Source organism: Pleurodeles waltl, chromosome 4_2 (assembly GCF_031143425.1).
Source record: "Pleurodeles waltl isolate 20211129_DDA chromosome 4_2, aPleWal1.hap1.20221129, whole genome shotgun sequence".
Classification (NCBI taxonomy): Eukaryota; Metazoa; Chordata; class Amphibia; order Caudata; family Salamandridae; genus Pleurodeles; species Pleurodeles waltl.
In genome coordinates this window covers 1052153480-1052176849 of record NC_090443.1, presented here as the reverse complement: position 1 = coordinate 1052176849, position 23370 = coordinate 1052153480, and the positions used below count along the sequence as shown (strand labels likewise).

At 52.5% G+C, this 23370-nt stretch overlaps 1 protein-coding gene across 4 annotated transcripts in view; it reads right to left on the bottom strand.

Annotated features, from left to right (window-relative positions):
* SMTNL1 (smoothelin like 1) overlaps positions 1-23370 on the bottom strand; it is a 124713-nt gene that overhangs the window by 51835 nt on the left and 49508 nt on the right. For all 4 annotated transcript variants that reach the window (XM_069233056.1, XM_069233055.1, XM_069233058.1 and 1 more), the window contains exon 3: positions 237-426. In XM_069233056.1, coding sequence (XP_069089157.1) covers positions 237-426 — 190 coding nt within the window. The remainder of the gene's footprint in view (positions 1-236; positions 427-23370) is intronic.

The window sequence follows — 23370 nt, the reverse complement described above, 5'->3', positions numbered from 1 at the left end:
ACTGACACTCAAGAAAAACTGGCCTGTGACATGAGACTGTTCTGATGTAAAATGTCTGCGGCACCGAAGCCTGCCTCCTGTTCGTGTTACCATTACTTAAAGCGTTTCACAACACTCCACACTGCGCCACAGCACTCTACACACACTGATCCCCACATCTCCACGGCAACCCTCACTGCTCGCTTCCTCTCTTGTTCCAGGTATCTTCATAGCTCCCATTCTCTGGGCCCCCTCACCTGGTTGTGTGTCTCCTGCCTTTGGTCCCACCTCGGGGCTACCAGGGCCTTCCTCCAGGGAGGGCTCAGTAGATTCTGCCTCCTCCTCAGGGTGGTCCTCAGCTCTCCTCCCCTCTTCCACTGGGCTGGAGATCTCATCAACAGGGCTGGAGGGCTCCTCGGCAGGGCTGGTGCTCTCTTCAGCAGGGTCCTGAGTGGGGGAAAGACAAGAGGTGTTAGGCAAGAGGTGACAGAAGTGAAGAGGCAAGAGAGATAGAAGTGTTTGAGCCAATGCTTGTAACCTCAGGGGTTAATTTGTAACATACTAAGGGCCGGGGACCAAAGTTCTGCGGCTGCCGAATGTCGCGGGCGCCGAATAACAATGCTGCATAGTCTCGATTCCACCTCATGCCTCTTTGTCTCGCTGTTAAAAGTTATTTTTAATCTCTGCTTTCTTCCTTTGTCATTGTTTTCCCATCTTTCCAATCAGTTCAGTTCAAAATCTTTATTCGACGTTTGCCATGAAAGCATTTACAAATTTGCCTGTACATTATACTTAGAAAATTGCATATTAATGTCACTAACATGAGCCGACAGAAGGAATACAATTTCTCCTACTAGACGGAGGAGAAGTAAAAAACATACAACTACAACTCATTGCCTTAAAGCATTAAAATATAATGAAAATGGTGCCCTACTTGGGAGAAGTCTTGGTATCTAAAGTTACAGCATCAGTTCCATACAGAACGATCCTCATAAATGTAAAAGTTCATAATGTTTCCTGATAGGTAGCGCCTCCCAATAGACCTCAACACTGCATGACAAGTACCTAAAGAAGGCAGTTTTCGCAAAACTTCCAGACCTAAACGGAGACGCCTAATGTCAGCCTGAAGCAACTCAGGGCTAGAAAGGAGAACCTTGGGGCTGGATATAATGGACAAAGCAGCATAAAGTGACTTGTGCTCTGTTTCGCGGTATTACTGCAACGGCCAGGGGGCAGTTCATACTGCCCAACACACTGAAGCGCAAGAGCAACCTTCAAATGAATGACATCTAATCTAAGGAGCGTGAGATAGGACCGGTAAATGGGATTATCAATGCACATGAGAGATGGTTCTATGGCCCAGATGTAAGAGGGCCTTTGGCCTCCTGGCTCAACATTAGCATCATTTTTTATGACGATAATCTGGCCAATGAGGCCCAATTCGCTTTGTAACCCCTTGCGCCACATTACGCCTGCGCCAGGCGTACTGTATGCAAGGGGGGCGTTCCCCCGTTAGGGGGACCACAATAATGGCGCGAGGAAATCTAAGAGATTCCACCACACCATTTTTAGCGGCTATTTTGAACGCCTGCACAGAGCAGAAATTAAAAGGGGCCACACCATTGTTTTCAGTGGGCCCCTGTGTACTCTGCAGGATTAGCTCCAATTTGTTGGTGCTAATGCTGCACAATACATCAATAGGGTCACAAATGTTGATGCTATTGCCCCTACCCTGCGCCATGGTGTGACCTATATTAAATACAGCGCACACGTGGTGGCGGTAGGGGGCGCAAAAAAAGTGGCGCTGCATTGGATGCAGCTCCACTTTTCTTAAATTCGGCCTATATTTCTAAGAGTTGTCACCTGCAGTCCGCATTGCCTGCACTCTCAATAATCTTTCATCCAAACGGTACTCAAGAAAATGCTGCTTCACAATCTGCCTACAATTTGCACCAAGCGTTTGTGGGTTGGTGAACATTTCCCTTAGACCTATTTCTTTAATTTGTAAAAAAAACAGTGTCAGGGCCCTTGTCAGGAGGCCACTGCACCTGGCACCACCCATTGCCATTGTCAGCGTTGACAATGACGGCACCAACACAACCACTGACCATCACACTTCTAGAAGGGTGACAATTTAGACTGAATGCAGCCCCAAAGCTATAGGAATGGCTTGGGTGACGTGTATTAGTTATTTTTAATTATCAAACAGTAATTGTGCTGCTCATCTCTAATTTAAACAAACAGTGCCACCATGTGGCAGCTGTCATAAGTGCCAGTGTTGACCATTAAATGCTGGTGCCAAGCACCAGAAACAACTGGCTCAAATTAAGTACTGCATCCTTATTTCTTCCTTTAGTACTTTCTCTCTCTTGCTCTGGATCAAAATCTATTGTGGAAAAATGAGCACTGGTCCCCAAAAATGAGTACCAGTGTGCCCCACCTGCAACGGCCGGCTCAAGTTAAGCACTGTCTAACCTACTGAGCTTTGCTCTGTGTAACATTCCAGTGTACGCACCCTGCAAGAAGGAGCAGCCCAGCTGAACCACCAGGCCACGGCACCGCTGCAGTTTCCACAGACACATTTTATGGCCACCCTCCTTGCCCTGCTTTTACTCCCATGTAGCTACAACCAAATTCACTCTTCGTGTGTGACGCCACCACCCGGGAGCACCTGGGTATCCTCTCATACAATCATTCCTGCCCCTGTGAATAGGATTACAAGTGAACGTGGGCGCATTTGAGTTTCCTTGGCCCTCACTGGTGTGGTGCAGCCTCAGCCCTGTCATCCAAGGGACCCAGGTGTGTGCATGACCAGGAGACTTGGGGCGGCTCCTCACGACAACTCAAGGTCATAGATTGAAGTTCTTGAGCTAATGCATTGTAACTTTTTTAGCAGCCAGATGCACAAAGGATATTTCTGGTCGCAAACTGCCCAATTCGCAGAATCGGAAAGTTTGCAACCAGAAAAAAGCCTTTTCGTATGTACCAAGCCCTATTTGCAATCGGTAATCTATTACCGAATTGCAAAGGGTTTGCGATTCGGTATTAGGAAGGTGCGTGTATAGGGCGTCCCTTCCTAATACCGAATCGCACTTGGATGTGTGAATGTTTTGCATTCGAAATGCGGTCGCAAAACATTCGCATTTTATCACCAACTTCAAGTTGGTGATAACCCATTCACAATGGCCAGGGGTCCCCGAGGGGCCAATAACCCCTTGAGAATGGTTGTAAAAATATTTTTTTAGGAGCAGACAGTATTGCCTACTCCTAAAAAAATGAAAAGAAAAGTTGTCTTTTTGCTTTTTGAAACGCATCCCGTTTTCCTTTAAGGAAAACGGGCTGCATTTAAAAACAAATAAACATTGCTTTATGGAAAAGGAATCACAGTGGTGGTCTGCTAACCTTTGTCAGGGATTCTCAAAGGGTCAGAAACTGAAAACTCCCTCATGAATATTAATGAGGTAGGTCTATTAGCGATCCATTGGGAATCGCAGAAGGTGTTAAACACACTTTGGTGCATGGGTGTTTGCTATTACCAAATAGCGAATCACAAAAAAACTCTATTTGGTAATCAAAAACCATTCCCTACCTACATCTGGTCCCTATCCTTCTATAGGCCATATCTCAGACTACAGGCCAGGTGTATGTGCACTATGGGTTCTCTGCGCGATGGATGGGTTGCGACCTGGCCTTCATTTTGTGATGTGGCTGATGTACTAAATCCATCACATTGGAAAATGTGGATTCGGGGGAGGTCATTAAAGCTCCTCCCGAATATTAATTAGTCAGGAGGCATTCTGCGACCATATCACCTTACAGATGCCTATGAGGTAAGGAATGGAGGCCTGCAAGGGACAGAACACCTCTAACCTGCACTCTCGTTCCTTAGCAGGAAAGCATTTTTTAAAGCAAACCTTGTCTCTTAAAGGGATAAATGATGCTTCTTAAGAGGAGTGGTTATCTTTATATTAATAACAAGCCTGCAGTGATCCCCTGGCCTTCTGCCTGTTGCCCCTGAGGCAAAACTCATTATCCCCAAAGAGAAATCTTAGCCTTTTCCTGTTTGTGAATTACTTACCAACCAAACTAAAGAACTTTAGTATATTATAAAAAGATGTTTGTGGTTTGTGTTTTTGTGAATCGCAGGCTTTGTTACTGCAGAACAGCTTTCTACATCTGACCTCTAGCACAGGCGCAGTGGGACGCTGTTCATTATAGGGGTGAATAGGGGACCCCGCGAGATCCAATGAGCGATTTGACATATTCACATTACACATTTACATTTGCGTTCTACAGCACACATAGACAGAGGGAAACGCATCTCTTGCTACACAAGAACAACCCTGCATGTGCCACAGGCACCCTTGCATCAAGGTGTCTGCATTGGCTCTTGGCAGCGTCTTGTGCACCGGCGCTAGCTGAAAGGCCAGGAATGCACCGTATGCCATAGATATGGACCCTTCCTGCCCTCTCACTTTAGTGCAGGGCAGTGCAGCAGGGTGACTTGTTGCACTGCCCTGCACCAAATCCCCATTCATCTGGGCCAGAGAGTTCGAGTGATTCACCCAGGACTGCACGGCTTCCGTGGAAGCTGGGATTAGAACCCACGCTTGGTGGCTCCACCCCCTGATGACATCTCTTGGTACCTCCTCAGGCCTCAGCGCGAGCTCTGACGCAGTGCCAGGCTCACCCCGGCCGCCATTTTGTGAGTTACCCATGGCCAAATCCGCCTCAGATGCTGGTGACGGTGATGCAGTGAGGACCATCGCTAGGCGACGTGGGAACAGTGGGTGCTTTCAGCACTTAGCAAAGACATCAACTGAACAATTCAACGGTTTAGAAACAATTAATTTTATTACGAAAAAGACAAGGGTGAGTAGAACAACATAAAATAAAAACCAGGAGTGTCCTAAACACAAGCTGTTAAAATAATTTGTGGTCGGTGTCTGGCTGTGTTTCGGGTGTGCACAAATGTTACTGTGGGGGCACAGGTGGTAACTGCACGGCTCGCCATTCTAGGAGGAGCCATGTAAAGGCTTGAAAACAAGAAGGACGTTAAACCTCTGTTGGGCCTAGTTACAGCAGATTGTTAAAAGTTTAATATGTAGTACACAAAAAGGAGCTTTAGCTAACCTCGGACAACTTAGCTTTTGTCGTCCATCTTAGCTGTAACTTTTACGTACACCCCGTGATCATTTCCAGTGTACCCTTATAGCCTGCCGTAGCGGGCTTTACCAGCCATTAAAGGCCTGCTCCAGCGCTTAGGCTCGGGCATTTAACAAGGGAGAAAGCCTTTAATGGTCGGTACATCCCAGCTGCGGAGGGCTAGAAGGCTATTAGAATATTCCACCACTAGAGGGCAGAATGTTCTAGTTAGTTAAATAAAGGCCTCTCGAAGGGGGTTGAAATCCCCATTGGCTCTGTGAGGCCTCTGTTCGCAGCTGTTGCTGTGAACGATGAGCATTAGAATATTGGAGTTCCGGGGTTTTACCAGCCATTAGAAGCCCAGAGCAATCCACTGTCTCCAATGGAGCGCTCAATAGTCAATGCTCTAATGTTTATTCTGTGCTATAATAAAAAACTTGCAGACTTTGCTATTACAGGGAGAGTTCCCGAGGCGAATCGGATGAAATGCACCTTTTCAAAGATGAGTTGACTGTCCTAGACCGAATAATATACCATAGAACATTTCATGGTCTGTTTCTAAAAGCTGTCAAACGTCTGAACCAATGGAAAAGAATGATGAGAGAATCACCAAATGTATTAAAAGTTTATGTTTGCTTGCCTCCCATTGGTTAAACCTCTCTGCACCATGTACTAACGTAGTGAATGTATGAAACCCTTTGTTTAAAATCCTGTAAAGAAGTGAGATTTCTCGGTGTAAGGAGGACACCCTTTCCCCGTCCCGTGAAGGGGAATCTATACTGGATTTACCTGCAGCGGCTTGCCGGGACTATAGGGGGCAGAGAGGCGTGCGCGCAGGGGAAAGGCAGGGCGGTAAACAAATTGTAATAAAAAAATTAAAATAAAATAAACTTACCTCCGCGTCGCACCGCTCCTCTCTTCTGTCCTGCAGGCAGGCACAGGCTCCCAGCCTGCCCTGCGCCAATCCTGACACTGCTCAAAGCAGCGTCAGGATTGGCTGGGAGAGCCCAGAAAGGGCGCTCCCAGGCAGACTGGAAGCCTGTGCAGGCTTTCCGGCAACTGCGTTACTGGGCTGGAAACAGCCTTCTGTGCATGTATGTTTGGCCGGCCGTCGCGGGTCGGCCAAACATACATGCGCAGTGAGAGGAGTGCACAGTGCACTCCCCTCACTGCTCGTTACCCCATGGCCCGCCCCTTTCACATAGTTGATTGTCCCTTCCTTGTGAAAGGTTTGCAGCTTCTGCTGCTGGCAGGGGGGAGGAACCCTCCTCTGCCCACACGGAGGAGCCGCCACGGGGATTTACCACTACCCGGCCTCTATGGCTTCTCATTCCTTGTTGAACTTATAGGCTTTGATATTACCAGTGACGGCCCAGCTTATGCATCGCAGGAGCTATTTTATATTTGAGTAAATCTTTAAAGTTTACCCCTTGTCTGTTGTCCATTGAGCAGGACGCGTCTCTCACAGTGTTCTATGATTTGAGATCAGAATGCTGGAGAAATGGGTCCAGCGGGGAGCACCAGCGTCCGGCAGGGGGGTAACTACACCGCTCCTGGTTCAAGCTAGCAGCGCGCTTGGGAGTAACACAGAGGCGAGTTAGTGCACGGACAGATCTGTGACGCCCACTGTGGACCCTCCTGGTCCAAGCTAGCAGCGCGCTTGGGGAGTAACACAGAGGCGAGTTAGTGCGCGGACAGATCTGTGACGGCCACTGTGGACCCTCATGGCCCAAGCTAGCAGCGCGCTTGGGGAGTAACACAGAGGCGAGTTAGTTCGCGGACAGATCTGTGACGCCCACTGTGGACCCTACTGGCCCAAGCTAGCAGCGCGCTTGGGGAGTAACACAGAGGCGAGTTAGTTCGCGGACAGATCTGTGACGCCCACTGTGGACCCTCCTGGTCCAAGCTAGCAGCGCGCTTGGGGAGTAACACAGAGGCAAGTTAGTTCGCGGACAGATCTGTGACGCCCACTGTGGACCCTCCTGGTCCAAGCTAGCAGCGCGCTTGAGGAGTAACACAGAGGCGAGTTTGTGCGCGGACAGATCTGTGACACCCACTGTGGACCCTCCTAGTCCAAGCTAGCAGCGCGCTTGGGGAGTAACACAGAGGCGAGTTCGTTCGCGGACAGATATGTGACGCCCACTGTGGACCCTCCTGGTCCAAGCTAGCAGCGCGCTTGGGGAGTAACACAGAGGCGATTTAGAGCACGGACAGATCTGTGACGCCCACTGTGGACCCTCCTGGTCCAAGCTAGCAGCGCGCTTGGGGAGTAACACAGAGGCGAGTTATTTCGCGGACAGATCTGTGACGCCCACTGTGGACCCTCCTGGTCCAAGCTAGCAGCGTGCTTGGGGAGTAACACAGAGGCGAGTTAGTGCACGGACAGATCTGTGACGCCCACTGTGGACCCTCCTGGCCCAAGCTAGCAGCGTGCTTGAGGAGTAACACAGAGGCGAGTTAGTTCGCGGACAGATCTGTGACGCCCACTGTGGACCCTCCTGGTCCAAGCTAGCAGCGCGCTTGGGGAGTAACAAAGAGGTGAGTTATTTCGCGGACAGATCTGTGACGCCCACTGTGGACCCTCCTGGTCCAAGCTAGCAGTGCACTTGGGGAGTAACACAGAGGCGAGTTAGTGCACGGACAGATCTGTGACACCCACTGTGGACCCTCCTGGTCCAAGCTAGCAGCGCGCTTGGGGAGTAACACAGGGGCGAGTTCGTTCGCGGACAGATCTGTGACGCCCACTGTGGACCCTCCTGGTCCAAGCTAGCGCTTGGGGAGTAACACAGAGGCGAGTTAGTGCGTGGACAGATCTGTGACGCCCACTGTGGACCAGGAGAGGACCCGGGGTCCCCTGGTCTCTGGCTCACAACACACCCTGGGATCCTGCTGGGGTCTGGGCTAGGGCTTCAGACAGGGGGTGGGAAGGTCTGTCAGGAGCATTTGGCCACAGTAGTTGTGAAGCTGTCTGGTCCTTTGCAGACACTCTTCACTGCGCAGTCGGGGACCAAAGGCCACTGAAGTTCTTTCAGGACTTTGCTGCTTCTGCATCAAATACACCTTTTCCCACAAGTGTTTTATAGGGAATCTACTGTCTCGGATTCGACACGTGCTGGTTCCTTCAGATAAGGTGGCAGCACCACCAGAGAGGACGGCCACAGTCCTTTGTTTCTGTTTAGACTCTTGGGCCAAAATTTAAGAGGGCCTCGTGCCACCTAGCACCACATTAGCGTCATTTCTTTTACACTAATGTGGCATTTAGTTGGCAATAACACCTTGACAAATTTACAAAGTGGTCCAATGCATGCATTGTGCCACTTTGTAAACCCTTCCGCCACGTTATGCCTGCGCCAGGCATAATGTATGCACGGGGGCGTTCCCCCATTAGGAGTGCAGTGGAGTCCATGAGATTCCACTGCACCATTTTTCTCATCATTTTTAAAAGCTGCTCAGTGCAGGCCTTGGATTGAGGTCCTTATTGTATATAATGGGCCTCTATGTGCCAACTTTTTTGGCGCTAATCCTGTAAAGTTCCACAATGGCGTCAGAAAATGCTATTGATCCTAACATGCACCATGTATCGTTAATATGTGCACACATGGTAGCGTCAGGGGACGCATGTAATGAGGGGGTCACAATTGGGCGCATGTAATGAAACGTTACTTTTCCTACATCTGGGCCTTGATGCAAAAACCATGGAAGGGCCGGTTAATTTCATTGTGGACAAGGTGGTACCGGCCGAAACATGTCCACCGGCGACCACAACGTTTATCTTCTCTGTGAGAAATACTTGATGAATGGATTGCGAGAGAACTTGTGCGCTGACCAACCAGCGAGGCTTACATAAGACACAAATAATTAATTTTGGTACCATTAACTATTTCCTGCTGTTTTCCTTTCTTTTCTTTTGTTTCATTTTTCCTCCTAAAGTTGTGTATGTTACTTATCCTGGGCATGGGCATTGAAATTAAATTTACTTCTTGCATTGTTGACTTATTTTTGCCTCTCCCAACAGGCACTTACTCCAACATTTATTTACCTTGCACTCAGGCCAAAGCTGAGCAAAGCTTGCCCTCATTCATCCCGACATATCTCTTTAGAGTGGTCCGTGGGTCATTGGCCTGTAGACCAGTTTCTGACACATCCGAACTTTCACTCCCTTCCACGGGACACTTTGTTAAGATAAACAGTCATTACCTTCTCCTCTTCTGGCACATGCTAACTTATAAAGGTCTGCTCTTCCATGAACATTTTCACCCTGTTCTTTCTGGAGATAGCCTATCACAAGCCTGTGAGCCACGCGTTTAGGGTCTCACCTACCCCTGAATGACACTTTCACCAGAAATGTCCTAAATGTCTCATTCCCGCAGGAAGGCCTGTGGCTTGCTTGCTGTTACCTGATATGTGGTTCCCGAAGCCTGTAACAGCTTCTCTGCCTTGAGGTAATCTGAGCTTCACCCACCCAAGCACTTCAAACTCTTATCAGTCATTAAATAGTGTTACTTCATATCCAACACCTGCAAAGTTACTGCATTCCACATGCTCATTTAATAAGCAGACAGGGGTTTATGGAAGGAGCGCGTTACATTTGCAGCACGCAATGTGGTACATAGTGAAGCAAACATCTAGATCACATTTTCAAAGCCATGCAACGTCACTAACCTAATCAAAAAAGGCAATAACCAGCCAGTGCTTAGTCTTAGAAAATGTATTTGTAATAAACCTATTGTTACTATTCCCAACTTATCTCTGGATTTCCTCTAGTACTAATGTTTTGGGGGTGGACAGGCCACCAACATTGTCCTGGATCATCTCTAATGGTATTCCCCTCTTTGTTAGAGTGGGTTCCCGCAACCCCCCCCCAGGTCCGGGTATGTGATGTGCACTGCATGGTCCATGGACCACAGAGGGAAGTATCTCACACTTGGCCAACCGACTGATGTGTGAGCAACACCTATGGCGCCGGCGCGGTGTTACGGGTAAGCGTGGGCAGTTTCAACACCAACTGAAGAGACTGAGGTGCAGTCACGCTGTTTGGAGCTGGGGAATCTTGGGGCTTGGTATGTTCCTTGGGCCCAGAGTGAAAACCTGGCTCCCAAGCAAACTAGGTGCCCACCCCTGTTGAGAGCGTGGATCCTGGTGCACGCCTGCAGGTCACTGTGTTTCTTCTCTACTACCTTACGTCTCTTGTGTAGGGACCAAGGTATGCAGTTCAGTGCCACTTAATGCATCATGGCGGGGACAGCAGACAGCAAACCAGTTTAGTTTAGCACCTGGGGGCGTCTTGCAGCTTGATTGTTGGCAGAGATCTTGGGCAGACGTGGCCTTTTGTCCACAGCGGCACACACTATGATTACATTGTAAGGAAACTTCTCACCTTGCAAAGCATTGCAGGTCCCCCAGGTGCCGCAGAGGCCACCATTGGCTCATTGTGCGTTGGCGCTTTCCTGTTCCACCTTCTGTGCAGCTTTTGCATCTTGCAAAGAAAGTCACCAAGGTCCCTCCTGAGCAGCTGACCAGCTCGTTCCCTCGAAGTCCAGGAAGTCTTTCCTGGCATTTTAAGTTGAAGATTCCAGGTGTGTGCTCCTGAACCTGGCAAGGGGTTAAATGGTGAATACCCCATCTGAAGAGAGTTTCTGGTCACCATGGGTGTGGAGACCCTGAATTTTGGTTAAAAAAATCTTGCCACCCTGGTTGAAAGTGTCTGCCCCATCTTTACAATACATTTGCAGACAGCCCTCAGACAGTTCTTTCCTTTGGCTTATTCCAGCCAGACTGTTCCAGCCAAGATCTGTGTTTCAAGGAGCTAGGAGGAAGGAGTTCAAAGCTGGGAGTCTCCAGTCACAAGAGACACAAAACCAGGGTACGAACGAAACAGAATATTCCCCTTCATTACCTGTCAATCTTTCTGGGTAGCCCTTCCAGTGAACAATGGCCCCGGTAAGGGCAGGAGAAAGCTTTCAGACTTCAAATGAACCTTATGCCTTCTGTCCTCCACACCCAGGCTTCTGACACACTACAAAGAATCTCTGGGATGCCCTGGAGTAGCCCCGCAATACACCTCAGGGGCCGTATCACACATACGGCACATTTCCTTGCTTGCGCCGGGCGCACCTTTTGAAAACAAGGTAAACGCACCGTATTAGCATGAATACACCCTTTCAGCACCCCTTGGGGTAGCATATTTATGTGAAAAACTGAGCGGCTGCTTTAAAGACCCTCTGTGTTTCACTGTGCAGGCGGCAACCCTCCTGCACTAATAAGGGGGATTAGAGATTCCCTTGCAGGTGGGTGCAGTGAGTGGAAATCACACTGGTGCTGACTGAGCTCAGGTGTGATCTCAAGAGGGCATTCTCTCATTTGCTTGGGGGTGTGGCCTCATGAGAGTGATGAAATCCATTGCCTCCACGCCATATTACAGATGCGGGCACAGAGGCCAAGAGCTTGTCAGGAGGTGCACCGACTCCACCATATAAAGCTGGCTCACGTGCGCCCCCTGAAGGTGTCCCTCGGAAAGGGGGTGGAGTTACAAGAGACCCCAGTATGATCCTGCCACAGGCGGGGGTAGTCACTCACTGCACCTGCCTGCAAGGGGAACTCTCCACCTGTTTGAAATCAGGCGGATTGCTGCTTGCGCAGTGAAAGGTGGACCGGCGGCTTGGAACAGTCGGTCATCCTCTCACTAATACGCTGTTTGCAGTGCAGACGCGGGTTTGTGAGTGACCAGGCAACTAGGTAAGGGCCCCGGATGCACGAGTACCGATTCACTCATCCTCATTGCACTGGTGCAGATTGCAATGGGTTTCCCTGCTTTTTCCTGGTGATATTTTTGAACGCTGTATTCTGCATTTCAGGTCATGTCCAGGACTTGTGCTCAGGGTTTATGTTCCACTTGTGCCTCTACATTCCTGCACATTTCTACATTTACTGAGACACTCTAAAGGCTACTCACAAATGCCCTGGTGTCCTGGCATGGTAATACTGATAGGGCAGGCTGTACTTCTGGTGGGTTGATATTACCAGCCAACCCCGAGTTAGGGGGGTCAGAATGAGAGTTACGGGGGTCAGAATGAGGCATAACATTCGGTATCGGAGTTTGCGCACCGGAGTACTGCACTCTCTCTCACCTTTTTTCTCTTCGCAAATTTCATCAGGGTTTTCATTCATGTTGGAAAGCAAGTCTGGAGTGTGGTAATAATGCACTTTTAGCACCTTGAACTGGGTGCAAAAGGAGTTTACGGTAAATGCACACTGGTGGACATCTCTGTGCAAACTGTACACGCGGGGGATTATTTACACGCCTGCAGCACAGGGCAGCGCAGTGAGTGACCTTGCTGTGCTGCCCTGCGCCACAGGGAAAGGGCGTGTGTACAAGATACAGTGCATTTATATCCTTTCCCCTACGCTGGCGCACAACGGGCTGCCTAGCACCAACGCAGGCACCCTTGCAGCATGGTGCATTGGTGCCTGCGTTGCATGCAGGAATGTATTTGTACAGGAAGGGAGACCTTCCTGCACAAAAAGAATCCTCTTGAGGTTTTTCCTCTTTCTATGTGTGCTGCACAATGCAGCACACACAGAAAGAGGAAAAAATGAGGAAAATAAAGGTATCTTTCCCCTGGGGAGGCACAAGGGGTTGATGGATTCCCAGGTTTACAATGTCTTGTAAATCTGGGACAACGCCAAAACCCATGGGTGTTGCATGGGAAAACCCACTGCAACGCCCACGGAACGCCTCTTTTACTCAGTAAGGCAACGCATCGATTTGTGCTTTGTTGCCTTACATCACATCTATGAGGCCATGAAAACCCACGCAAAGTGGCTTTGCCTGGCCTTGTAGATACGGGCCTACACTATGCACTGCCGGTGCATTACAAAAAGTGATGAACTGGTGGCTCATGGGGTCTGTAAATAAGCCCCATGCTATGTATGCCCTTTCATACAAAAGTCACAAAAAAGTCACATGAGAAAACTGCTGGATGTGTCCTGCAGACAGTTTCTTAAACTCATACAGGTGCGTCTAGTGCTGATGCATTGCCACGGAGTAGGCACACTTCCTTTTTCACAGTTCCTGTGATACACTTTCTTCTTGAACCTGTCTATAAAAGTGGAAATTGTGTAAATAACATAAGAAAAACAAAAACTAGTAAATAAATATGCAAAAGCCAAAAATCTGAATTTATGCAAGGATCCTTTTTAAAATTTTCAACCCAGGCCAAATCTATGCTTCACTCGGGATTAAATCTCAGATATTTTCGCCCAGATCTATGAAAGTGTGACACAACACAGCGTTGTGTGAGAGGGAGAAAGCAGTAAAGCATCATGTTTACTAAGATATGGCACTGTCCCGCTCTCTCCCTAGCGTAAACTTGTACTGCCTAGTGCGACGCACACACCATAGTGCAGGGGTGTGTGTTGTGATGTCTAGCACAGGTTTTGGCTACTCTTCCAGTAAAAAATACTATGGGGGTTATTCTAACTTTGGAGGAGTGTTAATCCGTCCCAAAAGTGACGGTAAAGTGACGGATATACCACCAGCCGTATTACGAGTTCCATAGGATATAATGGACTCGTAATACGGCTGGTGGTAAATCCGTCACTTTTCCGTCACTTTTGGGATGGATTAAGACCTCCTCCAAAGTTAGAATAACCCCCTATGTCTAGAAAACCTTAAAACGTTTCCCTCTTTGGATGTGTGCTGTACTGAGCAGCACACATGCAAAGTGGAAACGCTAGGACAAGTAGAAGGATTTCTGCTTTTTACGTCTGCTTCAAAGTGGCGTTAGTTTTTGTGCAAAACTCTGTCTGCTGTTGTTAATAGATAGGGGGTTATTCTAACTTTGGAGGAGTGTTAATCCGTCCCAAAAGTGACGGTAAAGTGACAGATATACCACCAGCCGTATTACGAGTTCCATAGGATATAATGGACTCGTAATACGGCTGGTGGTAAATCCGTCACTTTTCCGTCACTTTTGGGACGGATTAACACCTCCTCCAAAGTTAGAATAACCCCCATAGTGTTTTGCTTCAGAAACCATGTGGGGTTGCATAGTAGTGGCCATGTACCATTCATTATAGGCCCCCTTGGCGCTGAGTAATTTGCGTTACTCTGTGGCAACTTTCCAGCACAAAACAAGTTTTGCGTTGCAGAGTAAATACCAAAAAAATTGTGCCAGTTTGTGTCAGTTTTGTGCTGCAAATGCAGCTCAAAATGTTTGTAAATCTACCCCTTTGAGTTTATGTGTGCTGGCGGGGTGCCAGAAGGAAGCGCACTGATCCCTCAGTGCTTACGCAGCACAGAAAATGGCGTCATCATATATTGACGCTGCATCCCTACCTGGGGCCCTATTACAGATAGGGCACACCTTCTTTACCTTACAGGTGCGCTAAGTGCAAATAGAGACAGTGGGGTGATTCTAACCCTGGCGGTCGGTGATAAAGCGGCGGCCAACCCGCCAACAGGCTGGCGGTCCAAAAAATGGAATTCTGACCCTGGCGGGAACCGCCAACACAGCCCGCCACATTAACACTCCGACCGCTACGGCGGTACAGACAAACAGCGCGGCGGTCACCGCCAACAGACAGGCGGCAGACAATGTACCGCCCACAGTATCATAACTCACCAATCCGCCACCTTTTCCGGGGCGGGAGCCCCGCCGATAAAAACACGGCGGAAACAGATTACGAACGGGAAAACGCTCACCTCTACGCACTCCACGAGGAAGGAAGACAGCATGGAACCCGAATTAAACATCCTACCTGCTCTCGTTTACCTGCTCATCTACCACAAGTACGAACGCCGGCGCAGACGACAACGGTGAGTACTGCACCTACGACACACGGGAGGGGGGAGGAGGAAAGCTTACGGCACACACATATGCGACCCCCACCCCCCCAAACTATGTACACACCATTGCAGAGCAACAAGTCACAGTGACACCACCCAAACCCCCCTGAAAAATGCAAAGACATAATTAAATTGTGAATAAAAATTTATGTACAAAATAGGCTCTGAAAAGTAATGGTCAACTAGCCAAAAAATCAATATCAAAATAATTCTATATACAGTGCAATGGATAACCGAGGCAATTAGTCCTGCACATCAAAAGAATATCGAAGTGTCCGTGGGCCAAAGTGTAACAACACAAGGGCAAAGCCCACACAGGAGACCTGAGTCCTCTGGAGAGAACACTGCAGCGGCATCTGATGAAAAAACTACAGGCACCTCAGGGGGAAGGGAAGGGGGGGGGCACCACAGCCACATGAGTCCACGACGCCAGATCCACGAAGGGGCCACCATGCCTACTGTGCCATCCTGGGGAGTGCAAAGCCACAGTCTCTCAAGTCTCTACATAGGTGGGTTGCCCACTGTTCCATCCTGGGGAGTGCAAAGCCACAGTCTCTCAAGTCTCACAAGTGGGTGGGTTGCCCACTGTGCCATCCTGGGGAGTGCAAAGCCACAGTCCATCAGGTGGATTACAGTCTCCACTGGTCAAGGAGCAGGCATGGTGGGCACAGAGAACCGTTAACAGTGCATGCAGGAAGGGCCCAGCGGAGCGGTGCTTGAGACGGCGGTGCCCAGCGGAGCGGTGCTTGACAGGAAGGGCCCAGCAGAGCGGTGCTTGACAGGAAGGGCCCAGCGGAGCGGTGCTTGAGACGGCGGGGCTCAGCGGAGCGGTGCTTGACAGGAAGGGCCCAGCGGAGCGGTGCCTGAGACGGCGGTGCCCAGCGGAGCGGTGCTTGACAGGAAGGGCCCAGCGGAGCGGTGCTTGAGACGGCGGGGCCCAGCGGAGCGGTGCTTGACAGGAAGGGCCCAGCGGAGCGGTGCTTGACAGGAAGGGCCCAGCGGAGCGGTGCATGAGACGGCGGGGCCCAGCGGAGCGGTGCTTGACAGGAAGGGCCCAGCGGAGCGGTGCTTGAGACGGCGGTGCCCAGCGGAGCGGTGCTTGACAGGAAGGGCCCAGTGGAGCGGTGCTTGACAGGAAGGGCCCAGCGGAGCGGTGCTTGACAGGAAGGGCCCAGCGGAGCGGTGCATGAGACGGCGGTGCCCAGCGGAGCGGTGCTTGACAGGAAGGGCCCAGCGGAGCGGTGCTTGAGACGGCGGGGCCCAGCGGAGCGGAGCGGTGCTTGACAGGAAGGGCCCAGCGGAGCGGTGCATGAGACGGCGGTGCCCAGCGGAGCGGTGCTTGACAGGAAGGGCCCAGCGGAGCGGTGCATGAGACGGCGGGGCCCAGCGGAGCGGTGCTTGACAGGAAGGGCCCAGCGGAGCGGTGCATGAGACGGCGGGGCCCAGCGGAGCGGTGCTTGAGACGGCGGGGCCCAGCGGAGCGGTGCTTGACAGGAAGGGCCCAGCGGAGCGGTGCTTGACAGGAAGGGCCCAGCGGAGCGGTGCTTGACAGGAAGGGCCCAGCGGAGCGGTGCATGAGACGGTGGGGCCCAGCGGAGCGGTGCTTGACAGGAAGGGCCCAGCGGAGCGGTGCTTGAGACGGCCGTGCCCAGCAGAGCGGTGCTTGACAGGAAGGGCCCAGCGGAGCGGTGCATGAGATGGCGGTGCCCAGCGGAGCGGTGCTTGACAGGAAGGGCCCAGCGGAGCGGTGCTTGAGACGGCGGGGCCCAGCGGAGCGGTGCTTGACAGGAAGGGCCCAGCGGAGCGGTGCTTGACAGGAAGGGCCCAGCGGAGCAGTGCATGAGACGGCGGGGCCCAGCGGAGCGGTGCTTGAGACGGCGGGGCCCTGTTCAGCGGTGCTCTTCTGCACGGCGGGGCCCTGTTCAGCGGTGCTCTTCTGCACGGCGGGGCCCTGTTCAGCGGTGCTCTTCTGCACGGCGGGGCCCTGTTCAGCGGTGCTCTTCTGCACGGCGGGGCCCTGTTCAGCGTGGCTCTTCTGCACGGCGGGGCCCTCTTCAGCGGTGCTCTTCTGCACGGCGGGGCCCTGTTCAGCGGTGCTCTTCTGCACGGCGGGGCCCTCTTCAGCGGTGCTCTTCTGCACGGCGGGGCCCTGTTCAGCGGTGCTCTTCTGCACGGCGGGGCCCTCTTCAGCGGTGCTCTTCTGCACGGCGGGCCCTGTTCAGCGGTGCTCTTCTGCACGGCGGGGCCCTCTTCAGCGGTGCTCTTCTGCACGGCGGGTGCCTGTTCAGCGGTGCTCTTCTGCACGGCGGGGCCCTGTTCAGCGGTGCTCTTCTGCACGGCGGGGCCCTCTTCAGCGGTGCTCGTCCAGTAAGTCAAGGGAGCCAGACCTGGCCTGGACTCCCTGCTCAGTCGCCCTCCGACCGTGCTGTTGCTGGACCCTTCGGTGACGGAGTCCTGGGCCCTTTGGTGTCCTCCCTAACACCCGGGATGGGGCTTGTGGGCCCCTCCTGCTCCGCGCTCCTGCTGGCTGACTTCTCGCCCTGCTGCCCTTTCGCTCCTTAGATGGGGCTCTCGGGTCCTTGCCTCCCCTAGATGTTGTGGCTGGTGAAGTGGGCGAACTTTGCTCCTTGGGGGCAGCCGTGTCAGTCCTCTCACGGCGGCCCTTTAGTTTCCTGGTCCTCTTGCCTGGGGGGGGCTGGCTGTCCCCTTGCTGCTGATTGAAGTGTCACTGCTGGCAAAGGGTGGACTCCAGAACCCATGCACAACAGTGACACTCAAAGCTGGGCTGGTGGTGGCTGAGGTGCTCTTGGGACTCTTTGCAGATGGAGGGGGTGGGTCAGTGGAGGGAAAGAGGTTAAGATTAGCGAGGAAAAGTCTTTTAGGACCAAGGTAAAGGGTAGGAGAAGTGGTGATGGGAGTGGAGGAAGAGGATGTGGTTGTAGGAGAGTCAGGTGTGCTGTCTTTGGGTGCAGGTGCTTGTGCTGGAGGCTGTCGTGAGGTGGATGGCTGTTGGGTGGGTGTCTGCCTGCGTTTGTGTGTCTTGGAAGAGGGGGTGACAGACACAGTGGGAGAGGACACAGGGGACGTGTAAATGGTAGTGGGGGTGGTGACTGCACGTGTGCGGACTGTACTGGAGGGTGTGCTGGTGATGGAAGCACTGGCTGATGATGGTGTGCATGCAGGTGTGAGTGTAGACATCACAGGGAGGGAGGAGGGAGACGAGGAGGAGGGGGACACAGAGGTGGTAGTGACTGTTGGAATGTCTGCATCTGGGTGTTGCTTGGGTGAGTGTTTGTGGGATCTGTGGTGCTTGTGTCTGGATGAGCTGCCCTTGGGTGTTGAGGTGTGTGCAGGCTGGTCTGATGGTGTGGATGGGATAGGCTGAGGAACAGGAGACAGAGACAGGGTGGAGGCAGTCAGAAGATGGAGGCTGGAAACAGGGACAATGGCTGCCGTCAGTGCTGAGGCCAGAGCATTGAACGATCGTTGATGGGCAGCCTGACCCGAATGAATGCCCTCCAGGTAGGCATTGCTCCGATGCACCTCCCTTTCTACCCCCTGGATGGCATTCAAAAGGGTAGTCTGCCCAACAATGATGGTCTGAAGGAGGTCAATGACCTCCTCACTGAGGGCAGCAGGGGTAACAGGGGCAGGGGCTGAGGTGCCTGGGGCGAAGGAGACGCCTGCCTTCCTGGGCGAGCGGGCACTGAGCGTAGGCTGAGGGGCTGCTGGGAGGGCGGGGCTGGTGCGCTGGGTGGCGGCTGTACCTGTAGAGGCGGGGGCCCGGATGTTGCCGCCACCGCTAGGGAGCTCCCATCCGAGGACGTGTCGGTGTCGCTGGTGTCACCACCGGTCCCCGTTGTGGTGCTCCCCTCGCCCTCCGGATCACTGGTGCCCTCGGTGTCTGTTCCTGGGCCCACCGGGGCCTTGTGACTTGCAGCTCCCTCGTGCTCCGATGCCAATTCTCCTCCGCCTGATGATGCTAATGCACACATGCACAAGAAGATGAAGAAGAAGGGTGGGGGGAGAAAAACGAAGACCAGGTTGAGTGCATGCAATGTCAACACCGTTGGCGGAGAGGACAGACACAGGAGCCTCATGCACTAAGCCGCGCATTCGGGGTACACTACTCAGTACTTCTGACTAGGACAACAGGTCTAGAGACGACAAACGCGCACATGTGTGATGCTGGACCATCGATAGCTGTACTTGTCACCCTACAGAGGTGGGGGCCGGGAGCACAGGGCCATGCCTAAAGGAGAGGACTACACTACAGAAAGCGCCCTGGCCTAATGTCACCCACAACCCTCCTCCCCCACCCAGACGCCTCCACTGCGCAGAGAGATAGCAGAATGTGCTGATACTCACCCCCTTGTGTCTGCTGTGATGTCCTCAAGCGCCCATCCAAATCAGGGTAGGCCACCGCCAGGATCCGGGACATCAGGGGGGTCAGGGTACGACTGGCACCCCTCCTAGGTTGGGAGGCCATCCCCAGCAGTGACTCAGCGGTCTTCCTGGTCCCGCGGCGGATGTCCTCCCACCTCTTGCGGCAGTGGGTGCCCCGTCTGACGTGGACCCCCAGGGCCCGGACTTCCTTGGCGATGGCACGCCAAATGTCCACTTTCTGATGGGCGCTGACCCATTTGACATGTACAGGGTGGGAAGGAAAAATTCATCAATTTTCTGCATGTTAGATGCGATTGGCCCCCCTCCCCAACCTTGCCATATGGCACATGCTCTCATCTGTCGTGCGTTGCTCTCCTCATTCGCCCCCCACCCCACCAACTTACATCCACCCCACTCCACACAGGCATAGCCCAATTAATGTGCACCCAGTGTACTTACCTGTTGGTCTGGAGGACCGTAGAGTAACGCATACTGGGGGAGGACCCCATCCACAAGTTTCTCCAACTCCTCACACGTGAAGGCAGGGGCCCTTTCCCCAGTCGCAGCAGCCATTGTCACTTCCAGACCGAGGTCACAGCAGCACTTGCAGTATAGGTCCTCTCCTGTGGATGATCAGGTCTCGAGTGATTAAGCAGATAGAAAATGGCGGTCACGCCCGCGGCGGTGCGTACCGCGGCGGTGCGTACCGCGACCGCCGGCGCACCTCGTCATTGGCTCCTGAAACCCATAGGCTTCAATGTTAGCCAATGCGGCTTCGTATAGCGGTCTTCGACCGCCTACCGCCACGGTGTGCCACGCCAGCGCATTGACCTCACATCCCATTGTCCCACTTCACAGGTCAGGCAGCCGCCATTTCAAGGGCCCACATGGCATAATTTGTACTGCGTCACACAGGCCTAGGCCTTGCATTGCCACACATACACGCCTTTCAATACATAGATAATCGTGTGCTCGGCATGCTGTGGTGAACGTACCTGTGATTTGCTTGACTCTGTGCTCCATGTTGTCCTTCCTAGGCACCGTCCGCTGGGACTTGCGAGGAGAAGGATGAATCCTCGCGTGTACCGACCGCTGGTGAACCTGTCGACAATGGAAGAATGCCATATCATACTACGATACCGACTTGACCGAGCCACTATACATGAACTGTGTGCCCAGCTGGAGCCAGCCCTGATGTCCCCCATCCGCCAACCCACAGGAATTCCCCCTCTAGTGCAGGTTCTGTCAGTACTCCATTTTTTGGCACGTGGCTCATTCCAGACAACAGTGGCCATGTCATCTGGAATGTCTCAGCCTATATTTTCAAAACTTTTGTCTAGAGTGTTGTCTGCCCAGACGAAACACATGCGGAGCTACATTGTATTCCCTGAGGAGGTTGATTTGGCCACTGTGAAGGGTGATTTTTATGCCCTTGGACATATCCCCAACATAATTGGTGCCATTGATGGGACCCATGTGGCTTTAGTACCCCCAAAAGACGATGAGCAGGTGAACAGAAACAGGAAAAGTTACCATTCTATGAACATCCAGGTGGTCTGTTTGGCTGACCAGTACATCTCCCATGTGAATGCCAAGTTCCCTGGGTCAGTGCATGACGCGTATGTGATGCGTAATAGCAGCATCCCTTATGTGATGGAACAGCTACAGAGACAACGTGTGTGGCTAATTGGTGACTCTGGTTACCCCAACCTGCCTTGGCTATTGACCCCAGTGAGGAATCCCCGGACCAGGGCAGAGGAACGGTACAATGAGGCCCATGGGCGAACTAGGAGGATCATAGAAAGAACCTTTGGCCTCCTGAAGGCCAGGTTTAGGTGCCTGCATATGACAGGGGGATCCCTGATGTACTCACCAAAGAAGGTGTGCCAGATCATCGTGGCCTGCTGTATGCTTCACAATCTGGCATTGCGACGTCAGGTGCTTTTCCTGCAGGAGGATGGTCCAGATGGTGGTGTTGAAGCAGCTGTGGAGCCTGCGGAGAGTGAAGAGGAGGAAGACGAAGAGGACGACCCAGACAACAGGGACAGAGTTATCCAACAGTATTTTCAGTAGCACACAGGTAAGAATCACCCACGCCATTTAACATTTACTGAAAGCCCCCTGCATCTTTACTTTGTGTATTTCCCCCCAGTTATTTTAAACTGATGTTTGATTTTCCCTTCCCTTTTCAGTGCTGTATGACCCACTGCATGACTTCTGCTTGGTTAGCCCATGGACTAATGCTTATTGACATCGGTATGTTGTCATCACAAAAATAACAGAACATTATTGATCAGTAATGTGTTATACATTTGTAAATAATACAGGCTGACTCCTGAATGATTTCAGTGCAATGAGTGATTTATTTTTAGTGCTAGATATTGGTACATGATATTAAAACGGTGATGGGTGAGGGTGGAGTTATGTCCATGGCAGAGCCCAGTTCTCAGTAGCACAGGTGCATAGTCCATATGCCTGTGGAAGGATGGAGCAGGGGCAGTTCAAGGTTGGACAGGGTGACACTGTGGGACAGTGGGATGACATCAGGGGGTATCTTATGCTGGCGGGGGTCTTGGCATCCTACTCTGTCTTCCTGTGAGATCTCAGGTTCCTCTTGCGGGGTGGTTGTTCTTCAGCAGGAGGTGGGGTTCTGGTGGGCCGTCGTTCTGTGGGGGCATCCTGACCACTAGCACCGGCGGAGGTGGTAGGCTGTTCCTGGCTAGTGACAGGGGCCCTTTGTGGTGCCACATGGTCCCGCAATGTGGTTTCTATCCGGTTGAGGGCCTGGACTATGGTCCCCATAGCGGTAGCGATGTTCCTGAGTTCATTGCTGAACCCCATGTACCGTTCCTCCTGCTGTGCCTGGATCTCGGTGAACCTGGCCAGTACCGTCGCCATCGTCTCCTGGGAGTGATGGTATGCTCCCATGATGGTGGTGAGGGCCTCTTGGAGAGTCGGTTCCCTGGGCCTGTCCTCCCCCCCCTGTCGCACAGCAGCCCTCCCAGTTGCCCTGTTTCCCCGGGCCTCTGTCCCCTGGACGGTGTGCCCACTACCACTGCCCCCAGGTCCCTGTTGTTGTTGGGGTGTTGGGTCAGCCTGGGTGCCCTGTAGTGGCGGACACACCGCTGATTGACGCGTCCGCGAGACAGAGGCATGGGCCCGCTGGGTGGGAGCTGTGCTGGTGTTCCCAGAGGGGGTTGGGTCTGCTGTGGCCTGTGTCTGTGTGTGGGGAACCGACTGTCCAGAGGTCCCCGATGGTCCGGGCTGGTCATCAGGTTCTAGGTCGACAGAGCTGCTGTCCTCGCTGGGGGCCTGTTCTGGGGGTGGGATGGACAAATCTGGACCCTCCGTGGCGGTGTGTTGGCGTTCGGGCCCTGCAGGGGTAAAGGAGTATGGTTATTGTTTCTGTGTGTGCCATGGCGTGCATTTTGAGTGCCCTTGTCCCCCAGTGCTGGCATTCCCTTGTGGGAGGTGTTGTGAGGGTGGTGGGGGGGGGGTGTATGGGTATGTGCAATGGTCATGCTTTGGTGGTGGCTGTCTATGGTTTGTGTTGGCATTCAGGGGTTGGTGTTGTTTAGGGTGGGTTGTGCTGGTGAGACATTGGCAGGGAGGTTGTGTGCTGGGGGGTTGAGATTGGGGGTGAGGGGGGGGGTTGGCATGCTGGTGGTTGGGGGGGGGTGAAGTAGTTGAGATTCGACTTACCAGAGTCCATTCCTCCGTGTACTCCAGCGAGGCCATCAGGATGCAGGATGTTTACTACCTCTTGCTCCCATGCTGTGAATTGGGGTGGAGTGGGTGGGGGTCCGCCGCCAGTCTTCTGCACAGCGATGTTGTGTCGCGACACCATCGAGCGCACCTTCCCCCGTAGGTCGTTCCATCGCTTTCTGATATCTTCCCGATTTCTGGGATGCTGTCCCACAGCGTTGACCCTGTCTACGATCCTTTGCCATAGATCAGCCTTCCTTGCTATAGTGGTGTGCTGCACCTGTGTGCCGAAGAGCTGGGGCTCAACC